This window comes from Lithobates pipiens, unplaced genomic scaffold (genome assembly GCF_037356315.1).
Source record: "Lithobates pipiens isolate NorthernLeopardFrog02 unplaced genomic scaffold, aLitPip1_a1.2 Scaffold_23, whole genome shotgun sequence".
NCBI lineage: Eukaryota > Metazoa > Chordata > Amphibia > Anura > Ranidae > Lithobates > Lithobates pipiens.
Window position 1 is genome coordinate 130,500,589 of NW_027507785.1, and position 27,424 is coordinate 130,528,012.

The 27,424-nt window shown below is 41.4% G+C and overlaps 1 protein-coding gene across 2 annotated transcripts in view; it reads left to right on the forward strand.

The window, feature by feature from the left end:
* Window positions 1–27,424, forward strand: part of CSNK1E (casein kinase 1 epsilon) — an 89,402-nt gene that overhangs the window by 34,832 nt on the left and 27,146 nt on the right. For both annotated transcript variants that reach the window (XM_077452361.1, XM_077452362.1), the window contains exons 3-5: window positions 16,130–16,240; window positions 20,557–20,705; window positions 22,691–22,919. In XM_077452361.1, the coding sequence (XP_077308487.1) occupies window positions 16,130–16,240; window positions 20,557–20,705; window positions 22,691–22,919 (489 nt within the window). The remainder of the gene's footprint in view (window positions 1–16,129; window positions 16,241–20,556; window positions 20,706–22,690; window positions 22,920–27,424) is intronic.

Consider the following 27,424-nt stretch of genomic DNA (forward strand, 5'->3'; position numbering starts at 1 on the left):
GTGGTGCCCTATAGTGACCAGTTGATAATAATTTTAGCAGTCTTCACAACATGGATATCCTACTGGGTTACTGCAATTTGCATCGCTTTACTAATCCATCATGTGATAAAAATTATGATCCCTCTTCAAAAAGAGAACCTATAAAGACACAAACTGAAATCTTGATCCACAAGATTTAGTGGTGGATGAATGGTTTGTGGTAGGCTTTCTGCTTGGACAGGAGCATCTGATGACCATGATCACATTCTAACATTTGTGTTTATTTCCAGAATCCAAGCTCTTTGAATATTTACATTAGCCTTCTTGTGTTCTCTGTATGGTCGTGGATTCACTGCTTTACTTGTAATCTATGCTTCTTTTTGATTTTTTGTCTTTCTTGTCCTAGATGAGACCTTTTTAGATGCTATAAATGGCCAAATAGCATTTAACTTTTTTTTTTTTTTTTTTTTTTTTTTAAAGCAGATATAAACTCTGTCTCTGGATTTATGTTAGGGTGCAGTGGGTTTTAACTGGCTCCTGAGTGTTACAGAAACTTTTTTTTTTTTTCAATTATCCTGGTTCTGTTCTTGTTTTTTCACAGATAAGAAATGCAACACTAGTAAAATTTAAATAAGAGCAGTTTTTATTTCATAAAGCAAATTTGACCTATGCAGCTAAATAAATGGAATGGAGATGTTCTACTTGGGTAAAATATTTCCTAATTCACTTTACCCAACTATATCGCCAAAATCCCATATAAGTGTTGGGTTTATAATAGTTTCAAAAGTAATTTTCATTCTTTTTAAGTCTACGGTGTTCATTAAAATACCTGGTGAGGCCTACCATTACCATTCTTGTTTTAGACATTTCCTGTTATAGGGTGACAATGCTTTGAACATGACTCCCAGTTGCTTTTCTGTTTGTCGCCTTGTCATATGCGCTTTTGGTGCAGTGGTTATGCCCAAGCTGCATGCCCGAACGCACAGGCATATTCTGCCATCATCCTCAATAGAAAGTTCTTGTTCGCCAATGATAGCAGTTTGGACCAAATGTGCGTAGATTGGAAATGACTGCGAAGAGGCTGCAGGAGATCAGCAACAAACGATGCAAAACAAAACGTAGATGAAAAAAGGTATTTAAAAAAAATAAAATGAGCAGTTTGATACAGTACTGTAGCAAACTAAATGTCATTCAGTTAGGGCCGGTTCACACTGCGGGCGATGCGAGGCGACACGACTCGCCTCGCCGCTATCTTACAAGTCGCCCCCGTTCTGTACAATGGAACCGTTCTGAGAGGAGCGACTCCGGCCCCCCGACTCAGAAAAAAGGTTCCTGTACTACTTTCGGGCGACCTCGGGGCGACTTGCATTGACTTCTATACAGAAGTCATCTGCAAGTTGCCGCTGAGGTCGCGGCAAGGCAAGTCTGTGTCGCCTCGCATCGCCTGCAGTGTGAACCGGCCCTTAAGGCTTACATCTATTCTATTATCAACTAATAGTGTTTCCAGCATGCTGGAAAGTGTGTAATGATTACTGGATGTCTCTTTTCTGTAGACAATGAAGAGATCCGTAACAAAAATCATGTCGGGACTCTGCGGCTCTCAGGCAGCTGCATGCCATTACGATTTAAGAGATCTGCCTGTGCATAGTTAACACAAGGAATGAGCCTAACTAGTCTTAAAATGCTCCCTTCCCCTCCTAACATCTACAGTGCCTTGCAAAAGTATTCACCCCCTTGGCTTTTTACCTATTTTGTTACATTACAGCCTTTTAGTTCAATGTTTTAATCTGAATTATATGTGATGAATCAGAACACAATAGTCTAAGTTGGTGAAGTAAAATTAGAAAGATATATACATAAAACTATTTTTAAGAAATAAACTGATAATTGGCATTGGTATTCACCCCCTTTATGAGGCCCAAAAAAGCTCTACTGCAACCAATTACCTTCAGAAGTTACATAATTAGTGAAATGATGTCCACCTGTGTGCAATCTAAGTGTCAGATGATCTCATTACATACAGTATCTCACAAAAATGATTACACCCCTCTCATTTTTGTAAATATTTTATTAGATCTTTTCATGTGACAACACTGAAGAAATTACACTTTGCTACAATGTAAAGTAATGAGTGTGCAGCTTGTATAACAGTGTAAATTAGCTGTCCCCTCAAAATAAGTCATCACACAGCCATTAAAGTCTACACTGCTGGCAACAAAAGTGAGTATACCCTAAGTGAAAATGTCCAAATTAGGTCAAATGTGTTTAAAATTTTGTGTAGCCACTATTATTTTTCAGCACAGCCTTAACCCTCTTAGTCATTGAGTTCACCAGAGCTTCACAGGTTGCCACTGTTCGGCTCCTCCACGATTACATCATGGAGCTGGTTGATGTTAGAGACCTTGCGCTCCTCCACCTTCCGTTTGAGGATGCCCCACAGATGCTCAATAGGGTTTAGGTCTGGAGACATGGTTGTCCAGTCCGTCACCTTCACCCTCATCTTTTTTAGCAAGGCAGTAGTCGTCTTGGAGGTGTGTTTGGGGTCTTTATCATGTTGGAATATTGCCCTGAGGCCCAGTCTCCAAAGGGAGGGGACCATGCTCTGCTTCAGTATGTCACAGTACATGTTGGCATTCATGATTCCCTCAATGAACTGTAGCTCCCCGGTGACGGCAGCACTCATGCAGCCCCAGACCATGACACTCCCACCACCATGCTTGACTGTAGGCAAGACACTCTTGTCTTTGTACTCCTCACCTGGTTGCCCCCACACACGCTTGACACCATCTGAACCAAATACGTTTTTCTTGGTCTCATCAGACCACAGGACATGGTTCCAGTAATCCATTTCTTTAGTCTGCTTGTCTTCAGGAAAGCATTTGCAGGCTTACTTGTGCATCATCTTTAGAAGAGGCTTCCTTCTGGGACGACAGCCATGCAGACCATTTTGATGCAGTGTGTGACATATGGTCTGAGCGCTGACAGGCTGACCCTCACCACCCCTTCAACCTCTGCAGCAATGCTGGCAGCACTCATACATCTGTTTCCCAAAGACAACCTCTGGACTTGATGCTGAGCATGTGCACTCTTTGGTAGACCATGGAGAGGCCTGTCCTGAGTGGAACCTGTCCTGTTAAACCGCTATATGATCTTGGCCACCGTGCTGCAGCTCAGTTTCAAGGTCTTGGCAATCTTCTTTTAGCCTAGGCCATCTTTATGTAGAACAACAATTTATTTTTATTTTTTTCAGATCCTCAGAGTTCTTTGCCATGAGGTGCCATGTTGAATTTCCAGTGACCAGTATGAGAGACTGAGAGCGATGACAACAAATTTAACACACCTGCTCCCCATTCGCACCTTAGATCTTGAAACACTAATGAGTCACATGACACTGGGGAGGGAAAATGGCTTTTTGGGCCCAATTTGGACATTTTCACTTAAGAGTGTACTCACTTTTTTTTTGCCAGCGGTTTAGACAATAATGGCTGTGTTGTTGTTTTGAGGGAACAGCAAATTTACACTATTTTATACAAGCTGTACACTCCCTACATTGTAGCAACGTGTTATTTATTCAGTGTTGTTGCATGAAAAGATATAATAAAATATTTACAAAAATGTCAGGGGTGTACTCACGTTTGTGAGATACTGTATTCACACCTTTTTGAAAGGCCCCAGAGGCTACAACACCTATGCAAGAGGCACTACTAACCAAATACTGCCATGAAGACCAATGCACTCTCCAAACAACTAAGGGGCAATATTGTTGAGAAGTACAAGTCAGTGTTAGGTTATAAAAAAAAAATAAAAAAATCCAAATCTTTGATCCCTAGGAGCACCATCAAATCTATCATAACCAAATGGAAAGAACATGGCACAACAGCAAACCTGCCAAGAGACTGCCATGCATCAAAACTCAGACTGGGCAAGGAGGGCATTAATCAGAGGCAGCACAGAGACCTAAGGTAACCCTGGAGAAGCTGCAGAGTTCCACAGAGGCTGGAGTATCTGTACATAGGATGACAATAAGCCATACACTCCATAGAGCTGGGCTTTATGGCAGATGGGCCAGAAGAAAGCCATTACTTTCAGCGAAAAAAAAAATTGCACGTTTTTAAGTTTATGAAAAGACGTGGGAGACTCCCAAAATGTATGGAGGAAGGTGCTCTGGTCTGATGAGACTAAAATTTTACTTTTTGGCCATCAAAGAAAACACTGGCGCAAACCCAGTACATCACATTGCCCAAAGAACACCATCCCCACAGTGAAACGTGGTGGTGGCAGCATCATGCTGTGGGGATGTTTTTCAGCAGTTGGGACTGGGAAACTGGTTGGAATAGAGGAAAAGATGGATGGTGTTCAATACAGGGATATTCTTGAGCAAATCTTGTACCACTCTGTGTGTGATTTGAGGCTAGGATGGAGGTTCACTTTCCAGCAGGGCAATGACCCCAAACGCACTGCTAAAGCAACACTTGAGGGGTTTAAGGGGAAACATGTAAATGTGTTGGAATGGCCTAGTCAAAGCCCAGACCTCAATCCAATAGAAAATCTGTGCTCAGACTTAAAGATTGCTGTTCACAAGCGCAAACCATCCAACTTTAAGGAGCTGGAGCAGTTTTGCCAGGAGGAATGGGCAAAAACCCCAGTGGTAAGCTGTGGCATGCTCATAGAAACACATCCAAAGCAACTTGGAGCTGTGATAGCCGCAAAAAGTGGTTCTACAAAGTGTTGACTTAGGGCCGGTTCACACAGCGAGGCGATGCGAGGCGACACGACTCGCCTCGCCTCGCTCCCGCAAGTCGCCCCCGTTCTGTACAATGGAACCGTTCTGAGAGGAGCGACTCGAGTCGCTCCGACTCAGAAAAAAGGTTCCTGTACTACTTCTGGGCGACTTCGGGGGCGACTTGCATTGACTTCTATACAGAAGTCCTCTGCAAGTCGCCGCTGAGGTCCCCGCAGGTCGCGGCGAGGCAAGTCGGAGACGCCTCGCCGCGCCTCGCTGTGTGAACCGGCCCTTAGGGGAGTGAATAGTTATGCACGTTGACTTTTTCTGTTATTTTGTCCTATTTGCTTTACAATAAAAAAAATAAATCTTCAAAGCTGTGGTCATGTTTTGTAAATTAACCACTTTCAGACCGGACCATTTTGCTGGCTTAAGACCAGACCACTTTTTGCGATTCGGCACTGCGTTGCTTTAACTGACAATTGAGCAGTCATGCGACGTGGCTCCCAAACAATATTGACGTCCCTTTTTTTTTTTTCCCCCACAAATAAAGCTTTCTTTTGGTGGTATTTGATCACCCCTGCGGTTTTTATTTTTTGCGCTATAAACAAAAAAGCGAAAAAGGGAAAAACGCATTTTTTTTTTTTTTACTTTTTTGCTATAATATCCCCCAAAAATATATAAAAACTTTTTTTTCCTCAGTTTAGGCTGATATATATTATTATTCTACATATTTTTGTTAAAAAAAAAAAAACACAATAAGCGAATGCTTTGTCATTTTTTTTTTTTTTCTTTTACTAGTAATGGCGACGATCGGCGTTTTTTATCTTTTTTTATATATATATATTTTATATTTATAGTGACTGCGACATTATGGCGGACAAATCGGACATTTTTGGGACCATTGTTATACAAATGCACTGATTCCTGTGTAAATGACACTGGCAGTGAAGGGGTTAACCAGGGGGTGGCAGTGTAGGGGTTAAGTGTCCTGGGGGCGTGTTACTAACTGTGGGGGATGTGGCTGTGTGTTAGTGAACACTGATCTCTGCTCCAATCACAGGGAGCAGAGATCAGTGTCACTTGTTGCTAGGCAGAATGTTCAGCCTCCCCGTGAGACAATCGCGGGTATCCCGCGGCGATCGAGTCCACAGGACCCGCAACCGGACTCACGGGGTCCCGACCGGCGCGCGCCGCTGGCGGTGCCCACGCAATGGCAGGGTGGCAATTTCAAATGGACGTACTTGTACGCCAATTTGCCTGCCTGTGCCATTCTGTTGACGTACATCGTCGTGCACCAGTCGGGAGGTGGTTAAATTATGCAAATCCTCAAACAATCCATGTGAATTCCAGGTTGCGAGGCAACAAAACACAAAAAATGCCAAGGGGGGTGAATACTTTTGCAAGGCACTGTATACTAAAAAGAGTATATTTGCCTATTATCGGCCTGCTCCAGTGTGGTCACATGGTCCCCTTTGTCAGCCAGCAAGGGCTGCAGGGAAATGGAGAGAGCACCCAACAATGGCTGGAAAAACCAGGAGCAATGACATTACCCAGAAAGTTTATACACGCCTGATCTGCTATCCTCCAGAAAGCCACACTCCCATGTCCAGCTCTGGACTGTTTCTGCTGTCCAGAGCCAGTCTGTGGGCATGATAACATCAGAAACAGTCTACAGCTAGAATGTGTGTGTGTGTGGGGGGGGGGGGGGGGGACAGGGGCAAGAGTGGCAGGGACCGTTCTTGCTCTGGGAGGATCGATTGATTAAGTAAGTATCACACTTTACCCGGATTTCTGCTTTAATTCACCTGGTGATCAATCCAGTAACATACTTTCCTATCTTGGGTATGTTCACCCTGTACAACACAGCAGTTGGTGTGCAGCCTGGCTGAGATCAGCACAGTGATGATGCCCTGACCTCGGCGCATCAGACTGTTTTCTTTTTTTCCTCTTTTTTTTTATTTTGGTTTGCAAGGGGAACTGCATTGCAAAGCTTGGTCTGTTAAAAGAAGTTGGTGGGGGGGTTGGCTAACACAGGGTGCTTTACTGCGGACCCTATGCAGGTCCATGTTTTTGCTGCACAGAGATTCACAGGTGTTGCCAGGGGCCGCCACTCCATTAAGGGTGCACAGGCGCCACCCCCTCCATCCATCCTTTCAGGACACCGGCAAATGGATTCCAATGCTGGGGGACTGTTTTTTGAAGCACCGATTTAGAGCCAGAGGCTCTACTAGGCTTCAGTATAGGGTGGGCTTGGGTCGTAGAGTGTGCACTCCAATACCACCCAGGTGTTACAACAGTGAATGAATATGGGGCCTGCAGTAAAGTGCCTGTGTGAATAAGCCCTTACTGGCTGGATCACTAGGTGAACTATTGGAAAAAAGCCTAAAAAAAGGGGCTGTAAACGTTTGTGCAAAACAAGGCTTTAGGTGTGTGTGTGTGTGTGTGTGTGTGTGTGTGTTTGTTTGTTTGTTTGTTTGTTTGTTTTTTTTATAGATGCTTTTTTAATACTAGGAGCAAAGGTGTTCAGAGGAGCTGGACAATTGCCTATTGTGCATGAGGCCTTAAAAAGAAACAAACTAGTTTAAATTGCCAGTAAATGACATTTACATAGCTCCCAACTTTCTGAGATGCGAATGAGGGACACCTATTGGCAAAAGTATGTGGTCATAGGACACACCCCGTGTCACGTCCGCTTGAGGGAGAACTGTAATAAAAAATGATTGGTTAAATCGGCAAGTGCTTTTTTTACCACTATTTTCCTTTTTATATTGAGTTCTGAAATTTTACAAATGCATCCGTTAATAAATTGTATGAAAGGTTTAGCACTCTAAAACACTTTTTGATGGTGCATTTTATATACAACAATATAGATCAGACCAAAATAAGGAGGGAGGGGGGACAGCGGGGCTATGCATTTAGCAGTGGTATGAGGACATGAATACCACACCCTTAAGGATCTGGTATGCGTTTTTGGGTGGTCTTTGAAAAGGTGCACCCCCCCTTCCTTAAATATAGCAGGCCATATGCCTTCAACATGGGAGGCAAGGGGGACCGCCCTGAGAAAGACACCTTGTCCTTATGATGATGAAGAACAAAGGCCACTTTCCCACAACCCTGGGGCTGTAATGGTGGGGGGCTTATCGGAAGCTACTTTAGAAAAAAAGGGGGGCGTTGGGTATCTCATTCCCCTACCATGTGAAATATTAAGGGGTACAACATACCCCTACTCATTCACAAAAGAAAATATTAACCGTAAATGCACACCACAGACTTTGACAAGTCCTTTGTTAAAAACAAAGATGTCTCATAATGAAAATCCATCATCAATCATGTCAACCAGAAATGCAGATCCTCCTCAAACATGATAAATGATAGCCACCGAAAAAAGCACACCAACACATCTTCCCCCAATGAAGAATTGTAAATAAAGGGGTGTGGCTGGTGCCTGACATCAGACCAAATATGGCAATGAAGTATTGCACGGAATGACAGATCCCAGGGTGACGGCTGAATTGTAAATAAAAGGGGTGTGGCTGGTGCCTGACATCAGACCAAATATGGCAATGAAGTATTGCACGGAATGACAGATCCCAGGGTGACGGCTGAATTGTAAATAAAAGGGGTGTGGCTAGTGCCAGACATCAGACCAAATATGGCAATGGCTATATTTGGTCATTGATGTTGGCCCACCATAGCTGCTTCTTTGTTTACATCGAGCCATCTGCCAAGACTCCACAGGTGAATGGCTGGCCAGCGATGTGCTACTCATTGCTGAGAAGCCTATGGCCGCTGCCTCCCACGATAAGCTGTCACATTTTAGCAGTGGTAGTAATACTGCTATTAAAAAAACGTCACTTTTGCTGCAGCCGAATAGGCAAGGTTTAGACTGAATTCAACTTCCGTCTGATCCCAAAGCTCATTCCTAGTTTACACAATAGAGCTTTAAGGGCATGTCACACGGGTAACTTTGTAGCAGCTGCTCTCATCCTTGCTGCTAAGAATAAATGAATTGCAGTCAATTAAAGGTCACACTGATTCCAGTGATGAATTGTAGTTGCTACAAAATTCCTAGTATGACATGGCCCTTGCAGTAGTGTAGGGGAGAATGCGGTCTTACCAATTCAGCTCTGTTATATGTTTCTGATTTCACTTGTGTATATTCTGACTGTGGAGGAGGAAGGATATCCCTAGTATTCCCATGAGCTTGTGATCAGAAGCACAGCTTAGCTGCTGATTAGCCCAGGGTACTTTGTGCGCCACAGCTAAAGGAAAACAGGATGTGCAATACCATTTACAGTGACGAGCTAGGAAAGACAGCTGCCATGTAAGGGGTGCTTGCTGGGGGCTCCCCAGCTGCTCGTATCCCACAGATATCTCCTGGAGGAGCTTGCGTGTCTTTCATATTTGGTTAACGGACTACAGAGCTCATGGTGGGGCTCAGAGGTGGATAGGCACATGACTGTTTACTCCTAATGCGTTTGGAGGCATAATGCTTCATAAGAAAGGGGCGAGAGCTAAAACGATTTTTCCCCAACCCCCACCTTTTCTGCTGCAGACTCCTTCTGTGTCTAACCCCATCTGCTGGATGGCCTGAGATCTTCTGCATTATCTATGATCAGACATGCAAAGCAGTTTCACCGGAAACTGGAATGCAGAATAGGTCTAGGGATGAGTACGATGGCATATTTGGTTACTTTATCCTGCCTATTATATATAAATGATGATCAATAAGTGTAATATTGTGCATCTCCCACTTCATCTTACATGCCAGTGTTGCATAGCAAGATCTGTGTTCTGGTTATGTTGAGTTTTCAAATATCAATCATTTTATTCTCTACGTTGGGTTATTCAGCACAGATTCATTCAGATACTTTAATGTGGTATTAAACCTTCTCCCAATGAAATAAAAAAGGGCCCCCCAGGAGCTTTTAGCCATAATGTACTTGTATGTACAACATATTGGCACATTATAGCAGACTTATCTGGCAAGTGATCTCCTCTAGTGCTGTGGTGTCAGCACTCCTGTTGGTCATGTGCACCTCCATCTTCTTCTGGTGGTCTTCTGCCCAGTTTGATTTTTGCGGCTGCTTGATTAGCCAGGCTGTGCATACGTGGCTCAATGTACACAAATGCTGACAGGCAGGGGGAAGCAGGTATGACAGAAGAGACCAATAGGGTTTCTTCTGTTCTAAAAATCCTACCAGTCAGGAGCTTTATTAAATTTACATTTTTTAATTCCACCTTCAGCAGAACTAATCTTCTAAAAATACTGTTTGAAGGCAGGCCTGAACAAATCTCACGTAGTACTAAGAACCAGCACTACGCAACCTGCATATGACTGCATAGTTAAATCTGAACTCCAGGTATGATCTTTATTTATCCAGCTTAGACCAATGTATGTATACATATCTCAAATCTGAGGGGCTATTGGGGAAATTGACAATCATTGTGGTTGGGCTGTTAGTGAGCAATATGATCTTTTGGGTTCTGTGCTTAATGGCTTCCCGTCTACACAGTGATCACAGAGAAGTCGCTCGCTTGGCACGGCCACCATTTGCAGAATGCATTGCATTTTATTACAAGGTAGGCAGCAGCTCTGGTGTCCTCATCTCCAGCACGGCAGAACCTAGGTGGTGGGCAACGGCTCCAGTGTCCTCTGCTCCAGCTTGGTGGACCCGATTTAGGTGACAGGCTGTGGACAGTGGCTCCGGTGTCCTCATCTCCAGTATGGCGGCTTTCGCCGTGCTTCTTCCCTCTACACCTCCTAGGCACCCAATAGGATCTCCTGATGTTTTGGCCAATCGGGAAACTGGTCCCACGACCCGCTTCCTGATTGGCTCTAATCACATGCTCCAAAAAAAAAAAAAACACACACTCCCATTGTAATCCACAGTCCAATGCCCTGAATGTAGATAGGGGGCAGCACCCGTTTACTCCTAACTGTTGACAGCCGGCAATGCGTGAGGCAGACTGATCTAAGTTGACCTTTTTTCTTGCCTTGGCAGACTTAGCAGCTAATGTGACTGTATTGCCAGTCCGTTAAGCCATGTTCTCAGGCAATGCTGGTTTTGCCCAACAATAGTCCTGGCAACTGGTAGAAACCAGAGCTATTATTTTGTGGCAAAATCAGGCCAGGTGCAGCAAAAGGAGTAATGAGTCCAGTGAGATGCCGCTTGAGAATAAATACCCTAGCATGATGAAATCTTGTGTACATATAAGCATGCACCCCTATACCAGTCTCCATATTTATATATAACATGATCTGCATTAAATCTCAAGCAAAGGACAGTTGTTCCAGCATAAATGAGAGGTCTCTTATAGTTCATCTTGAATAGTGCACAGTACCTCTTGAAGGAGGTTACAGACATGTTAGACCCTTTCTCTAGTAAACATCTGCTTGTCACATGGTGATTCTTCCTGCTTTCATTGGCTATGAATATGTATGTACATTAACGAGGCTAAGTCCTCACAGCCAGCCTTAGGAAGCTCCCCGTTATTGTTGCACTCATAGCCGGTAAAACTTACAATTTCTGTTCCCTATACAGCATTCTATCAGCTTCCTAGAATATAGCAAATGGCATGTAGCCAGAATGGTCATTTCCATATTTGCAAAAAGTGTAGTAGTAGCTGTTGAGGAGGAAGTAGAGAACTTCTGGTGGGGCTGTTTAGGAGTTTTGCAGAGGGATCACTATAACCTGGACATCAGTTTTTTTTTTTTTTTTGTACTTCCCATTGTCCAGTCCTGGTAGAAGGAAGTTTTTTTTTTTTTTTTTTTGGTGGTTTTGTTTTGTGCAGTGCAAGCTTAAAGTCACGACAGGTGCTAGAAAAATGTAACTTCCATGAGAGTTGCATCATTAGTGGCCATCCAATGGCTGAAAGAAATAACCAGGCCCAAAGAAGGATTCTGAGAAAATGACAGCAGAGGCAATGGGGCTAGGCAGAGTTGTCCCAGCTGTATTATGATAAGTTTGTTGAAATAAAATGCTTTGCGTTCTGGCAAGGGCTATTTGGGCACCAAAAACGTTTGGTTCTGCTGTAAATGTATCCCATGAGTTGTTGTTTTATATGGTTGGAGTCAAGGCTGGTACCCAGATTGCTTTTAATTATAGCCTCATGCACATTAGGCATTTAGCCCTGTTGCGTTAGACTGCAGTGTTTGTGTGGGGAAAAAAGGCACAGGTACACTGTCCAAACTCACTGCCGGCAGCCTGTAAAACGAGGAGGCTGATGGCTGCTGCAGCTGGACAATGCACTGAGCGGTACTATCATTTAGGGCAGTATGCGCCCAAGGATGAATGCAGGCAGTCTGTCTAGTAGGCAGTAAAAAATGTATCTCTTGCGGTCTGGCCAAGCTGATAAGCGAGTGTAATCTTTCCATCCCTTGAGTAGGTGATGCAATTAATGCTACCTATTTATTTACTTAAAGTGGGCATTTCATTAAAATGGAAGGTTCACTTTACTCGTAGCCAACCCCCTCTCCCCATATCCCTATATTAAAGATTACTTTAAAAAGTTTATGTTAAAAAAATACTCCTTCTACCCCCCCCCCCATGAATCCAGCACTGTGCCTGTCTGTAGCCTCTCTCTCTCCTCTCTCTCCCCACTCTCACAGTCAAACCCTGTGATGGGGGACAGGCCCAAGTCGTGCTGTCTGGATGCAGGCAGCGTGGCTTGGCATTGAGCTTGCATGAATCCCCCATAGTGAACGACTTACTATGGGGGCGCTCACAGAAAATGAGGATCCAGGTGTGCAGGCGGGGGACCTGAGAAGCAGAGGTTCAGGCTATTCTGTGCAATACCATTGCACAGAGCAGATAAGTATGACGTGTTTATTTTTTTAACAAAGACTTTACAATCACTTTACCTAGTGTAGCTGGTTGAAGTGAAGCCACTTTTTGATCTTTCTAGGTGGTAACATAGTCTGTAACAGACTGCAGCTTTGGCTATCTCTTGTAATTAGGCCCTTTCTATAGATGGTAAATGGGTACTCGAGGCTAATCCCTTACTTAAAGTTATTTTCATAGAACATTTGTGTACCTGGTTATTGAAGTTGTAATTGCAGTTACAGTGTGTCATTATATAGCCTGTCATATAAAGGAAACAGTTGGATGTAAAAAAAAAAAAAATAGATGATGAATAGGCCTAAATTTCTGCCATTCAAGCAACATCCCAAATGCAAAATAAGTTCTGTATATATATATATATATATATATATATATATATATATATATATATATTATAAATTACAGCGCTAATAAAATAACAATATTGTAAAATTTTCAAGTGAAAAATAAGATAAATAGAAAAACTAAATTTCAGTCCATAAAAAAGGAAATGAAATAACATCTATCCGTGTGAGATATCAATGGCAAAGATGGAAACCGTGAGAGATCCTTCAAAGAATGTGCATCCAAATCCACACCCAAGTGAGTAAGCCTGCTTACCAGCTATCCGTGACCACTGAAAATGGTCTCACCCAGCACAGGGAAATCGGTCTCCTTAAGGCTGGATTCACACCTATGCATTTTTAGTGCTTTTTGCAATTTGCAGATTTGCACTACAGAACGTGTTCCGTAGGAAACAATGTTAAATGGACTGTAGTGCAAATCTGCAAAATGCAAAAAGCACTAAAACTGCATAGGTGTGAATCCAGCCTAAGACCCTTAATGATGTCTGGAACCACAGCTAGGCTGATAATCAAAAAATATAAAAGAAAAAGCTTCCATAGTGCAGTACTTTATAAAAGGTAGATTTAATATAATAAGTGGATTGCACTTACAAGATGTAAAATGTTCAAAAGCGATACAGAAATGTGTCTCGTAATAAAGACCGCGGCGTCTCCTCTGCTTCCCTTCACTTCCTGTTTCGTTTGCCCATCAGCCTCTTGTATACACCATCAGCACTGCCTCCTAGTTCTGTGCATATAGATATCTTAACCTAATTATCCCAGAAAGGTCTACTAAAACTGAAAAATAGCTGGCTAGAAGAAGGCTGCTGCTATTTGTCAATAAAAGAAGAGGTATTTATGAGCAATGGTATGCAGTTACATATAGCAAAGAATTACATTTTTACATCTTTGAGCAGTTTGTGTTATTAAACCCATTTGATTAAATGTATCACATAGCCAAACTGAAGCTGGCCATGAAATATGTGAATTTCGACCTGTTCCTAATAAACCGGACAGCATTCACCCCGTAGGTGGCCTTGTCACAGTCACCACTCCTCCCAGCCAAAAACTTCCATTGAAAAATTGAGAGAGCCAGACGGAAGATCTAATCGGATGCAGCCAATGGTAGCGGCTGCCAAAGGACAATAGCTGCGGAAGGTGATACATCCAATCCATGCTCTATAGTGTGTATAAAATAATCTTAGATTTTTATTATGTTCAGCCCATAGTTGCATAGTCAGGTTGAAAAAAGACTTAAGTCTATCTAGTTCAACCAATAAAGAGAAAAAAAAAATCACACAATCCCATATACCCAATACCCACAGTTCTTCCAGAGGAAGGCGAAAAAACCCGAGCAAATCATGATACAATTTGCTACAAATGGGGAAAAAAATTCCTATTTGGATATTCCCTGGATTAACTTTACCTATAAATGTTAGTATCCAGTTATATTTTAAGATAATAAATCATAGTGATAAAAAAAACAGGATGTCTGTGAAAATACCAGCACATGTGCATTAGAATACTCACACGTAGGTACTCCTGAGACTTATTCTAAGAAGTTTCTGCACCTAGGAGTAATTGTATGCAAGCTCCCCAACTGAAGCTTGGGGGAAGCGCCCCATCAGCTAGGAAGACTTTTGAATAAGGTTAAGAAAAGGTTAAAAGCAGAACAAATAGGCGATGTTTGTGTACACAAATCCATTTTCTGCTGAGAACCTAATTTTACATGGAGGGTTTAATACTACTTTAGGAGTACTCAGGGTAATTATCAATGGTTTCCAACAATTGATACAATATAAAAATTAAAACTTCAGCTGAACTTTAGGATGGCTTCACAACTATGCATTGCTCATTTCACTGGCTGTTATGCATGGTTCAACAATGGACTGCATAAGTGCATTGCCATTTGTCTGCAAGGCACCCCAGCCTACATATGTACAGTAAACAAATGCACCTGCTTCCCAGTGCACAGTAACCCATGGAATAAAGAATACATGCTTTGCCTTGCATTGGACTGACATAAGGGGGGTTGGGTTATGTGTAAGTATAAATGGGTCCCTTTGTTTCCCTTTGTGCAGACCCTAGTCTGAACCTGCCTGAATGATTCCACCAGGTAGCTGTCAATGTACTGGGCCAATCATAGGCATCTGAGACATTCCTTGACCCGAAGGTGCATGTATACACATCCTTTGTATACATGACACTATGAAGATGGGAATGCCTTGGCTGCATATGATTGGCTTGGTACAGGTGGCCGCTTCTAGGCGGGAATGTTTGGGTGGACTTGGACTAGGATCCGAAACAAGCCTGAGTTCATTCCTAATTACCACACTAAGACTGATCATGTGACTAAATCTGGTGGACCCAACTACCTACACCTCAAGAAAGAGGAAATGATTGGAATGCAGGTGGAAGATTCAGTAAAGCAATAGAAGGTAAAATTGCACAATGACGTATGTAAAAAATCTTTCCACTTGTATGTAACTAAACTGGAGAAGACAACTTTCTTGTTGTCCATAGTAAACAGCTTGCAGCTGTTTCTGTTGGCAGATTCAAATGTGGGAAAAAAGGTGTCTCTGCCCATCTGAACTTTATTCTGATGTTCTTTTTTTACCCTGTCAACTTTTTTCCAAGATGAGCCTTGGTTGTTATCAGCTGGGGATACCCAGACAATAGTGTGTCACCCAGTCCAACAGAGAAGAGGTCATTTTAGAGGGGTGTTTGTACAATGACTGGCAATGCCAATCTGCACGTGTGATTTAATACTATCATTTTACTTCAGAGTGAAAACAAGCATTGCTTGGCAAATATTTCGGAGTAAGTGTTCCTTTGTTTTAACTATGAAAAATACAGTACATGCACGCCAACTTAGATCTTTGAAAGTTTGGTCATAAGGGGAATTCTCCATTCACTTTGCTCATGTAGATGGAGGAACCTGCTTTAGCCTGAAAAACAATATATCCCTAGAAATTAGATGGAGCCTATACTGTACGAGAAGCATGTTATATAAGTAGATCCCTTCTGCATTATAGCAAATATTTTAATCTAATTAGCCCAGCATTTGATTGTAACTGCTGTTGTTAGTTGGTGGCTTGACAAAGTCCTAAAAGAACTCCCTGTTATGTATGTAAAATGATATGTTTAAAGAAGTAGAATTTGTGACCTTTTGGAAAGTTTGAATAGACATGTTTTATGATCTACACAAGATCTGTACACAAGTTCATGAGGGATGTGTTTGTGTTGTGTTTCCACAGGTGCAAACATTGCCACTGGTGAGGAGGTGGCCATCAAGCTGGAATGTGTGAAGACAAAACACCCTCAGTTGCACATTGAGAGCAAGTTTTACAAGATGATGCAAGGGGGAGGTAAGACTTCTCAGAACTGGGCTGCAAAATTGGTTTATTGGAATATTGGTTTGCTTAAAGTGTTACTAAACCCAGGACCCTGCATTCACAATATCTGGTCTCCCACAGTACACAGAACATGTAAATGCAATTATTTTAGTAAATATAAACTGCTAAATGCCTTTTCTCAGCAGCAGTATATTGCAATCTTGTGACTTCTGTCAGTGTCCAGCCATGCACTGGTTAAAGCTTGTAGGAGGAGTTTCCTGACTGACCTATGAGACTGCAAGACCCCTGACCTTGTCTGGACAGTGCTGATTGGCCCTGTCCTGATTACATGTATCCTTCCAAGAAAAAAAAAAACCTCTATCAATACACACCAAACTGAGCATGTGCAGCCTGACTCATCAGACTGTGTTATCAGAAAATTATTACATGTCAGTGGCAAAAGGGGAGGATCAGAGAAGCCTTTTTACACAATGCAAACGATTAACCTCTTAGGTTCCACAGTGAGTATAACAAGCTTGCTTTACTGCATATACAGACTGATTTTACTTTTGTGGGTTTAGTAACACTTTAACTTGGACTTATCTACTGAAAGCGAAGGCTGCTAATTTATATACTAGACTGTTTATCGTAGGAGTAGATGTACATTTTTTTTGCATAGTTACATTGGTTCAGCTTAGACCGATGTAAGCGTGCATATTCCATACCTGTGGGATCAGTAGGGAAAATTACTGTAGTAGTCACACTATCATAGCGATTACCCCTGTCTCCCAGTCATATGCCAAACAGCTGTCATCCTGCATAGTAACAGGAGTTTGCTTGCTTGGCATGGGTGCCATTGACAGAACACCTTGCATTTTTCTCAGTTAACATAAAGCATTTTATAATTGAATGAGGCAGGGAGGTTAAGACATGTTATCCTTCTCGTCCAATCAGAGGATGCTATGCAAGGTGTTCTGTGAATGGCGCCTGTGCCTAGCAAGGACCCTCCTGTGGTTACAGAGCTGCAGGGCAGCTGCTCGGTATGGGACACAGAAAACGGCAATGATCACTGTAGTAGCAGCGACTACTACAGTGATTTCCAGCTTCCATGGGAATTCCACAGGTAGGGCATTTGCATGGTTATAATTGTCCAAACCGGACCATTGTAACTTTCCATTAAAATCCATACTTGGAATTTGGGTTTAAAATACTGTGTTTTCCATGAGTTTGTGGATGGTGAAGTTGAGTAGGCTTTACAAACCAAAAAAGCGGAGACCTTTATTTATAGAGCACAGGGAGGAGGATCCCCGGAAGTGCAGAAAAGGCTTTAGACCATTACCAACGTCCTTGCATTCTCTTTGATCACCTCTTATTCATTTTGGATACATTTTTAGTGTCTTCCATTTTCACACTACTACCTAACCATACCGTTTGGTGTACTTCACGGATTTGTTCTTGGACCCTTACTCTTCTCCATATTCATGCATGGTCTTGGCTAGTCGGCGTCCATGTGCTTTGTTCATACAGTTCAAAGCAACAGCTTTACCTTAATGCATACCTCCACAGATGCGGATACCTCATTTTCGCCCCTTGGGTCAGCCATCAGATAAAGGATAAGTGATAAAGGAAAGTATTGTGTAAGTCATAGAGTTTGAAGCTTATACAGGTTACTAGGTTACTAACCATTTAAGTCATCTTCACCTTGAAACTGTCACACATTTAATCTTTTTCTTATTCAAGATAAAATTTAAATGTGCATGCCCTCATATCCTAGCTTGACTATCATATCCCTATTCTATGTGGTCTGCCAAAATACATACTGATGCTACTTCATTCCATTTCTAATGCTGCTGTACAACATATACTTCTTTTCTACTCCTGCAATGCTGCTTCTTGCGGTCACATCCCTCATTGCTACTCAGAAAATTCACTTAAATTTTCTACTCGTATGTACAAAACTCTGTATGCTCTGGCCACTTGACACATTTCCTAATGTCTCATCTCTCTGCACATGAATTTCTTCTCCATTCTGATCTCTTCTCTGGATTATCTCTTACCAAACATTTGGTGTGCTTTATAACTCTTGAACCATCAAATTTGCTTTTAAAGCCCACTTCTTTATTTATGGATACATTTAAAGGTGTTCTCTTCAGTTGCTAATCTCTTTGCCAATGCCTACTACACACGATTGAAATATCAGACGAATGATTGTCCATTTTTTAATTTTTTTAATTTTATTTTATTTTTTTATAGAAAACCAATAGGTTTAGAGTTACGAAAATTTTTGTATGACAAAATACAACTTTGAAAGTGATGTAATGTAGTCTTTCGTTTCTGAACATGAGTGGTCTTTGTCACACTATGTATTTTATTTCAAATACTATACCAATTACACAAAAAGCATTCGTTCTGTCATAAGAGAAAATTCTTGCTTGTCCCTTTGGATATTTTTGCATGAACTATTGTGATCGGCTCTCAAATGCTGTGTAGTAATGAATAGATTATCAGACTATTGCTCTGAATACGTTTTTTTTTTTTTTTCGGCCAATATTCTCATCTTGTGTAGGGGCTTTAACATATCTGCCAAAAGTACATATCACCTGATCGACATCTTACTGATTTCCTTTACTTCTTGTGTGTGCCTCTTAGCCATCTACATTGTACATTTCATGCATTCCTCTGGGCATGAGTGTTTCCCTTCAGGACATTTTTGGTGAATTGGAGTCAATTGGAACCAAAATCAATTTTGCTAAATTGTAAGGAAGAGTATAGCATTAAAGGCCAAGTTCCCCATTGCAGAAAACATAATAAATGCACAAATTTTTGCAAAAAAACAAAAGTGCATTTAATATTTTTTTTTCCAGAAGTATTTGTATCCATGATCAGTAGATCCTGCGTGCAAGTGGGCTCCTGCAGACATGTCCTACCTCTGTGCAAGCTTTGTTTTTAAAGCCAGAGGACCTGTCAGTTGATTACAAGAGCACTCATCAGCCCCCCCACAGCCCATTAAAACTTACGTCTCAGAACAAATGGTATTTGTAGTTTATTAATTCACAGAAATCTGTGAATAAATGTGACTGTGTGGTCAGAGCCCCATACAGCCAAGCTGTTTTTGAAAAGTGACAGTAGGTGTTGGGAGGAGAACCTCTGCCCGCTGTCAAAGGGGGGGGGGAGAGAAGCCAGGCGCTAGAACATATAACACATATTACCCACCCTAAATATAAGTTGGACATGAAACCTATTGAACTTAAATAGGTTGTAAACACACAAGGTTTTTTTTTTATATATATATATATATATATAATATATATATATATATATATATATATATATATATATATATATATATATATATATATATATATATATATATATATATAACTTCTGTGTGCAGCAGTCCCCCCAGCCCCCCCCCCCCCCTCCCAAAATACCTGAGCCCCCTCTCGATCCAGCGATGTCCAGGAGAGCTTTGGCTCCAGTTGCTGTCAATCACAGCCAGTGAGTTAATTGGGAGATGGAAGGGCCAGGAGCACAAAAGAGGGACCCGAGAAGAGGAGGATCTGGGCTGCTCTGTGCAAAACCACTACACAGAGGAGGCAAGTATAACATATTATTTTTAAAGATAAAGAAAATGAGACTTTAGTATCACTTTAAGCAGCATTAAAAGTGGACCTGTTGTGTTTTAATGGCATATCCCTGTCCCATGTTTTGTAAAGCACTATAAAGTCTAATGTGCGAAGTTTTGGGACACTTAAGCCGTACGCTGAATAGTGGCCAGTTCCTGATGAACCAGACAAAATTTACTTAGTGAGTGGCTCTGCCTTCTACCTCCATCCATGTGGCTAAACAGTGTCTGCATCCAATCAGATCATCCAATCATTTGTCAAATGTGTGCAAACAAAACCCTCTGTTTCTAACGTAAACTGAGTCAATTTGGTTGTTTTGAAGGCTGGCTGGTAAGTTTGCTGGGTAATCTTTTGTTTGCGATTTTTTTTTTGTTGCCCTTCCATGTGCACCTTGCTGCAAAGGCTAGTTATAGGTTGGGGTGTTTGCTGTTTTTTTTTTTTTTTTGTTCTGCAGGCACTGTTCAGGTAGTCTGCCAAGACTGGCAAAATACAATATCTGCAGTGTTCGATTTGTCCATCAGACTTTTTTTGTCCATTTTATTTTTTGGGATTTTGGTCAGTAATTATCTTTATTTCTGTTGGTAATAGCATATGCTTTTGTTAACTTATAATTATTATATAGATCTTTAGGTACTCAGCTACCCATGACAGCACAAGGAGCTGAGCTGCAGCATAGGATCATAAGCTTTTTTCATGTGTTTATGTTCACATTCTGTCTGGCAGTGGGGATTCCTTCAATCAAATGGTGTGGAGCAGAGGGAGATTACAATGTGATGGTAATGGAGTTACTGGGCCCGAGCCTTGAAGACCTTTTTAATTTCTGCTCCCGCAAATTTAGCCTGAAGACCGTGCTCCTCCTGGCAGATCAGATGGTAAGTACAACAGAAATATCATGTCATTGATTGCAGAACAAAAATCATGAAACTGAACATCAAGCTTGTTGAAACCCAAAAACAAAAATGTAATATGTTGCCAGTGCCTAGATGCGGAGGTGGCATTAGTTTTCATTTTTTTAGATGATGTTTTCCCTTTATTTCCCTTTATTTTCACCCAGTTATCCTGTGAATAAGACTTTCATGCTCACTCACTCCACTGTGCCTGTGGAGGAAGCCATGGTTGTCAACCAGGCTGGTCTTTAAACATGCCTTTCTCTTCATCTCCTCTATATGGGGAGTGAAGGGATTAGTAGTTTACAGGTGTTTTCTGTACTTGGTTTACTTTTTTTAGGCTAATATTTTCACAAACGCAGCCACCAAATCTAAGGAGTTGGAATATATAATATATTCGAGACAGCTCAATTAACACATTTACAGCAGAACTTGCATCAAAATGCAATATCTAAGAATACCCCCAGTGAAAACACTGCATTTTACCTGTAAATCACAGAACACAGATCTGCGCTGTTGCTTGCCCCCATGGCTGCTGCAATGAAATCATGGGGGTGAGGCATCGGGTGGCTAAGTGGACCTTGCATTTCGATGCAAGGTCAGCTTTATAAATGGAACCTGTCAGGATACTTAAATTGCTGGAGACAACAGGTGTCCTGATCACTTCAATTTCAGCAGCCCAAATTTAAAGATCAACTGAAAAATATTGTATTCTGATAACTAGGCAGTTTTTTGTTTTTCTTTATGCATTTATGAAGTATATGTATACACTATCAATTAACTTTTTGCCCTTTGTTCTGTTTTAATATGACTATATCAACAGATATCAAAAGTGTTTTATTATCTTTGTTTAATAAAGGCAAAAAAAATTTTTTTGCCAGGAATCTGGGGGGCTAACAGTCTTTGCTTTCTGCCTCTGCACAAAGAGGGGTTATGAAGATGCGTGTTTTTTTTTTCAGCTCCTCAAAAATAAAGTAGGCAGGGCTGACACCATACTTTGGTTCAGAGCCAAAAAAAACACTGTGTGATCAGGTCTGAGGAAGGTAGAAGCATATATTTTGACACATTAACAGTTCTCTTTCTGTACCTAAGCTTGTACATATTTTTTATTTTTTTTTAAATGTTGTTTCTTTGACATGCGCTTTATTATTTTTCACATTTACTTTCAGACTAAACTGTCCAGCAAAAGTGGCAGGAGTTGGGACAAACACAACAGTCGTGTATTTTCATCTGTGCATTTTTTAATGCTCCCTTCCTAGCAGTGTTAATACTTGTTAATACTTATCTTTCACATAAAAATCTAAACAGAATAACAATAAACATTTTATCTGATGAATACTATCAATACAGCATAACCACATTCTGCAATCAGAATGCATTATTACTGAAGTTGTCCTTTTAATGCTATCCTGTACTGTATTGGATTGATCATTGTTGATAATTCTAAAAATGCTAGGTCACTGGCTGTCATGTTGGCTTAATAGCTGTAATATTTTTTGAAGATCTGATTTGGAACACGTATGCAGATTAGAAACTCTAACTTTACTCTGACTCTCTAATCCAGCCTTTCTCAACCTTGTGACCCCAGAGGAAACACTGTAATTTCAGGTCTCTGGGAACCCTTAATAATACCAATTCATCAGGATACAATGGGAAAAAATGCCCTTTACATTGGTGGTCAGTAAGAAGAATGCAGCCCTTACAGTGGTGGTCAGAATGCCACCCTTGAGAGCTAAAAAGATCATTGGTGATATGATTCTGGCAGTGGTCCCTGGAACTAAGCAGGCACTTTCAAATAGGAGGCCAGTCAGCCAGTCAGTCATTTGAGAATGTGTCAGGCAGGTTACACGCTGTATAATTGGTATGCCAGTATCTGCTTACAGTAATTATAAAAAAATAATCATCTGGGGGTGGAAGCTCTATGGTATTGTGCTCTTTCCTGTAACCTATTCTTTTTGTCTTTGTACTAGATCAGCCGCATTGAGTACATCCATTCCAAGAACTTCATTCATCGGGATGTTAAGCCAGACAACTTTCTGATGGGTCTTGGGAAGAAGGGAAATCTAGTCTATATTATAGATTTTGGTCTAGCCAAGAAGTATCGAGATGCTCGGACACATCAACATATCCCTTACAGAGAGAATAAGAACCTAACTGGGACTGCAAGATATGCATCTATAAATACCCATCTGGGCATAGGTAAGTAAGAATGTAAAAGAAAGGATGGTTATCTTTTTACACAAATCTTTTCAATAAGTGTTTTAAAAACCTTGTTTTTTTTTCTCTAATTTAATGCACTATGATGTATGCCTTTAGACTAGTGGATGCTATCGATGTAGTTCACAAATTTTACTAAGACAGTATCGGGTATCCCATGTGGTCAACAGCCACAATTATCTTTTACCCAAAAAGAGATGGAATGGATTCTTTGCTTTGCCCACAAACCTTTCATAAGCAACAACATTAAGCTGGTTATAAACATTTAGGTAGATGGTACGGAACTCGTGATATTGCACTTCATCTTTCCAGAGACTCCAAGGTTGAGGAGTGTACCTAGAAGATCATAGACTATACAAGCATTCCTTTCCAACAAAATATCTTTCAAAAATTATCTGTACTTCTTCATCTCCTTTAATGTATGCCGGTATGTGTACATTGGAAAAAGCTACATGTTTCTATCTGGCCTTTGTTATAAACAAAATACATTTTCTAAATATGAAGAAGCTTTTAGTAAGGGCAAGTAAGTCTTTCTGGAAAACATAGTTTAACTGGCATGATTTATCTGCAGGCCAGGACTTGGGGTGGTGGGGGCCCCTGGGCTTGAGTCACTTTCGTGCCCTACCTTTTATACATAGTTACATAGTTAGTCAGGTTGAAAAAAGACACAAGTCCATCCAGTTCAAACTTAAAAACAAATAAATAAAATAAAAAATAATCGTACAATCCAAATACCCAATTTTATGCCCACAATTGATCCAGAGGAAAGTGAAAAAAAAACCCAGCAGAGCATGCTCCAATTTGCTACAGCAGGGGAAAACAATTCCTTCCTGATCCCCCAAGAGGCAATCGGATTTTCCCTGGATCAACTTAACCTATGTTAGTACCCAGTTATATTATGTACATTCAGGAAAGTATCCAGGCCTTTCTTAAAGCAATCTACTGAGCTGGCCAGAACCACCTCTGGCGGGAGTCTATTCCACATTTTCACAGCTCTAACTGTGAAGAAACCTTTCCGTACTTGAAGATGAAATCTCTTTTCTTCTAGACGTAAAGAGTGCCCCCTTGTCCTCTGGGTTGACCGTACAGAGAACAACTCAACACCAAGTTCACTATATGGACCCCTAATATATTTGAACATGTTGATCATATCCCCCCTTATTCTCCTCTTCTCAAGAGTGAATGCCAGTATTACCGTATTTATCGGCGTATAACACGCGCCCCAAGTTTAGGAGGGAATTTTAAGGAAAAAACTTACATTTAAATACCCATCAATGCAGCCTTATCAGTGTCCATCTGCAGCCTTGTCATTGTAGTCTTGTCATTGCAGTCTTGAAGTTTAAAAATGGTGCCACCGAGATAGAGTCCTGTGTGTCTCGGCGGCTCTCGGGTCCTCTCGGCGACTCTCCAGTCCTCTCGCAGTCCCGAGCGGAGCCGAGAGTAGCCGAGTATACTCTGCTTGGATCACAATAATGCCCAGTCCCTGTGTTTATGTCCATCATAGGGCGGAACTGGGCGTGACTGTGAGTGGAGCCAAGCCGAGTACACTCGGCTATGTATCTCGGTGGGGCCCGTGGGGCCCCCTATTTGGCGGGGCCCATGGGCTTGAGCCCAGTCAAGCCCAATGGTAAGTCCGGCCCTGTTTATCTGGTGCTTAGAAAGCCTTCTAATTCTTGGTAGTATACAGTGACCAGATGCATCTTTAGGTTGTATGCCTAACTTGGGGCCAATGGCTACATTTCTGACTCTCCATACTCTCTCCTTACCTTTACTGCACTCCTTTTTTTTTTTTTTTTTTTTTTTTTTTCCTGGCTTTTTTTTTCTGTTTCTTTCTACTTGCCAGTACATTATCTATGACCAATTTTTTTCCTTCCCTACTTTAAAACCTATACAACTCTTACCTTTTCTATTTAAATTGTTTCTGCGTCCTATTACAAACAGAAACTTTCCCAGCTTACTAGCTGGCCTGCAAAAAAAATAAAAAATTAGCCCTGTCTAACAGTTCATGTTCTAAATAGAGGATTTAGCGTTTGTTCACACTGAATCCAACTTTGAAATTTTGTGACTTCACTTGAAACCACACAATTTCATAGCCGCATGTCAGTCCGACTTGGCTGACATCTATGCACGTCGCACCTGAAATCACCAAAAATTGTGCAGTGACTTCTCTTTTGAAATGGTGCAGCACCACAAAGTCTGCGCCACACCAATTTGAACAGTTCTGTTGCTGAGAATAGGGTGTGACTTGTCCTGCCAATTGCAAGGTCCAATTCAAATGACAAGTCACACCAATGGGAACGGGGGCTTAGTTGCATACATTTGGAAATATACTGTATGTGAAAGCCACAGTGCCTTGTCAAGGCTTCTCTTTATACTGTGGTCCTAACGCTTTAGATTTGAGAGGCTACAAGTTGGAGTACATATAGCAGTGGATAAATTAAAGACATGTTTGCCTGGAGGGAGCCAACCCCTCCTTAAAGGTGCAGGGACACATTGGATGCCCAGCCTCACGTCTAATACATATATTTGATGGTAAATTCTAAATAGAAAAAATGTCTAGAGGAATATGAACTTTTAATATAAAAGCATAGATAAAATATGTGCTGCGCTATACACTTTTGAAAAACATTGCAATAATTCAATAGAGAAAATGGATTAAAAAAACAACAAATTTTACTGTGCCATATTAAGATACAATTGTTAAGTGAATAATGCATACCTTTTTAATAAAGTAGTGCATGCTTCTTAATAAAGTGCTAAGTGTATGTAATGGGAACAATACATTTGATCATTCAAATGCATAGATAAACCTTATAATATGGTTCATCAATAAAAGTCCATTCAAAATCAAATTCTTGTGATGATGCTTCAAACTTTTCAACATAACGGCAAGCTTGTGCTCCCCCACCCCTCTGTGTGAATCTGCTCACTTCAAAGCGTGTGACCGCACATTTAAGTTTGGTCTAATCACGCAGTCGAACCAACCCTGGGCTCTAAACTAAATGAATTCTGTGAGATCATGAGCATGTTCAAGGATGTATCCTCCGTGCATATAGAAAAGATAAGGCTAGATGGTGTTTTGGCATTTTAAAACAATTTATTAAAAGGTATTCATCCAGGGTACTCGCATGATTTAGGTGCTTGCAGCGCACCACTCTATAACATACAAAAATACAATGAGATCATATGCCCACTTGTTCCTATGCAGCAAATCGAGTCAGTTGCTTCCTACGCCGTGATCAGCATAAAAGGGTATATCCCAACAGATTTGTCAGAAAACCTTTATTTTCCTTTAAGAATCAACATCCATGGGACACTATACTACAAAATGCTCCCACAAATGCGGCCATTGATTGCAACCAAGGTTTGTTAATTTGCATGCATAGTTACATAGTAGGAGAGGTTGAAAAAAGACGACTCCATCAAGTCCAACCTATGTGTGTGATTTTATGTCAGTATTACATTCTATATCCCTGTATGTTGTGGTCATCCAGGTTCTTATCTAATAGTTTTTTGAAATTATCGATGCTGCCCGCTGAAACCACTGCCTGTGGAAGAGAATTCTACACCCTAACCGCTCTTACAGTAAAGAACCCTCTACGCAGTTTAAGGTTAAACCTCTCTTCTAATTTTAGTGAATGGCCGCATGCCTTATTAAATTCCCTTTCTGTGAAAACTTTTATACCTATTGTGGGGTCGCTAGTATGGTATTTGTACATTTTTAAATCGTTTCCCCTCTCAAGCCTCTCCTCTCCAGAGAGAACAAGTTCAGTGCTTGTAACCTTTCCTCATAACTAAGGTCCTCAAGTCCCTTTTATTAGTTTTGTTGCTCTTCTCTGGACACTCTCCATTTCCATCACATCCTTCCTGAGGTCTGATGCCCAGAACTGGACAGCAAACTTCATGTGCAGCTGGACCAAAGTCTTGTAGAGTGGGAGAATTGTTTTATCTCTGGAGTTAATCCCTTTTAATGCATGCCAATATTCTGTTTGCTTTGCTTGCAGCAGCTTAGCATTGCCAAGCCTGTCATCTACTAGGACTTCCAGGTCCTTTTCCATCCTAGATACCCCCAGTGCCCCCCCCCCCCCCAGTGAGTAGATTGCAATCAAATTTTTGCCACCCAAATGCATTATTTTCCGCTGGATGCGGTGGTCCGTTTCGCTGCAGGAGCGATCCGGGATGAGGGGATGGCCGTTGGTTTCTGGCCATCCCCTCTCGATCGCTCCTGGCGAATGAGAAGCTTCCCCCGCTGTGTATAGTAAAGGCAGGGAGGAAGTGATGTCATTCTCCTCGGGGCGGTCTTTTTGACCGGACTGCGAGGAGAACAGAGAAAGCAAGTGTGCACCAACACTACACTGACATGTAGGTACACATAGGCACACAAATACAAATTATAGCGCTAGGTACCCCGATATACTACCCAATAAATAGTTTTAACTCCCTGATTGCCCCTAGTTAACCTTTTCACCCCCTTTTGCCAGTGTCAC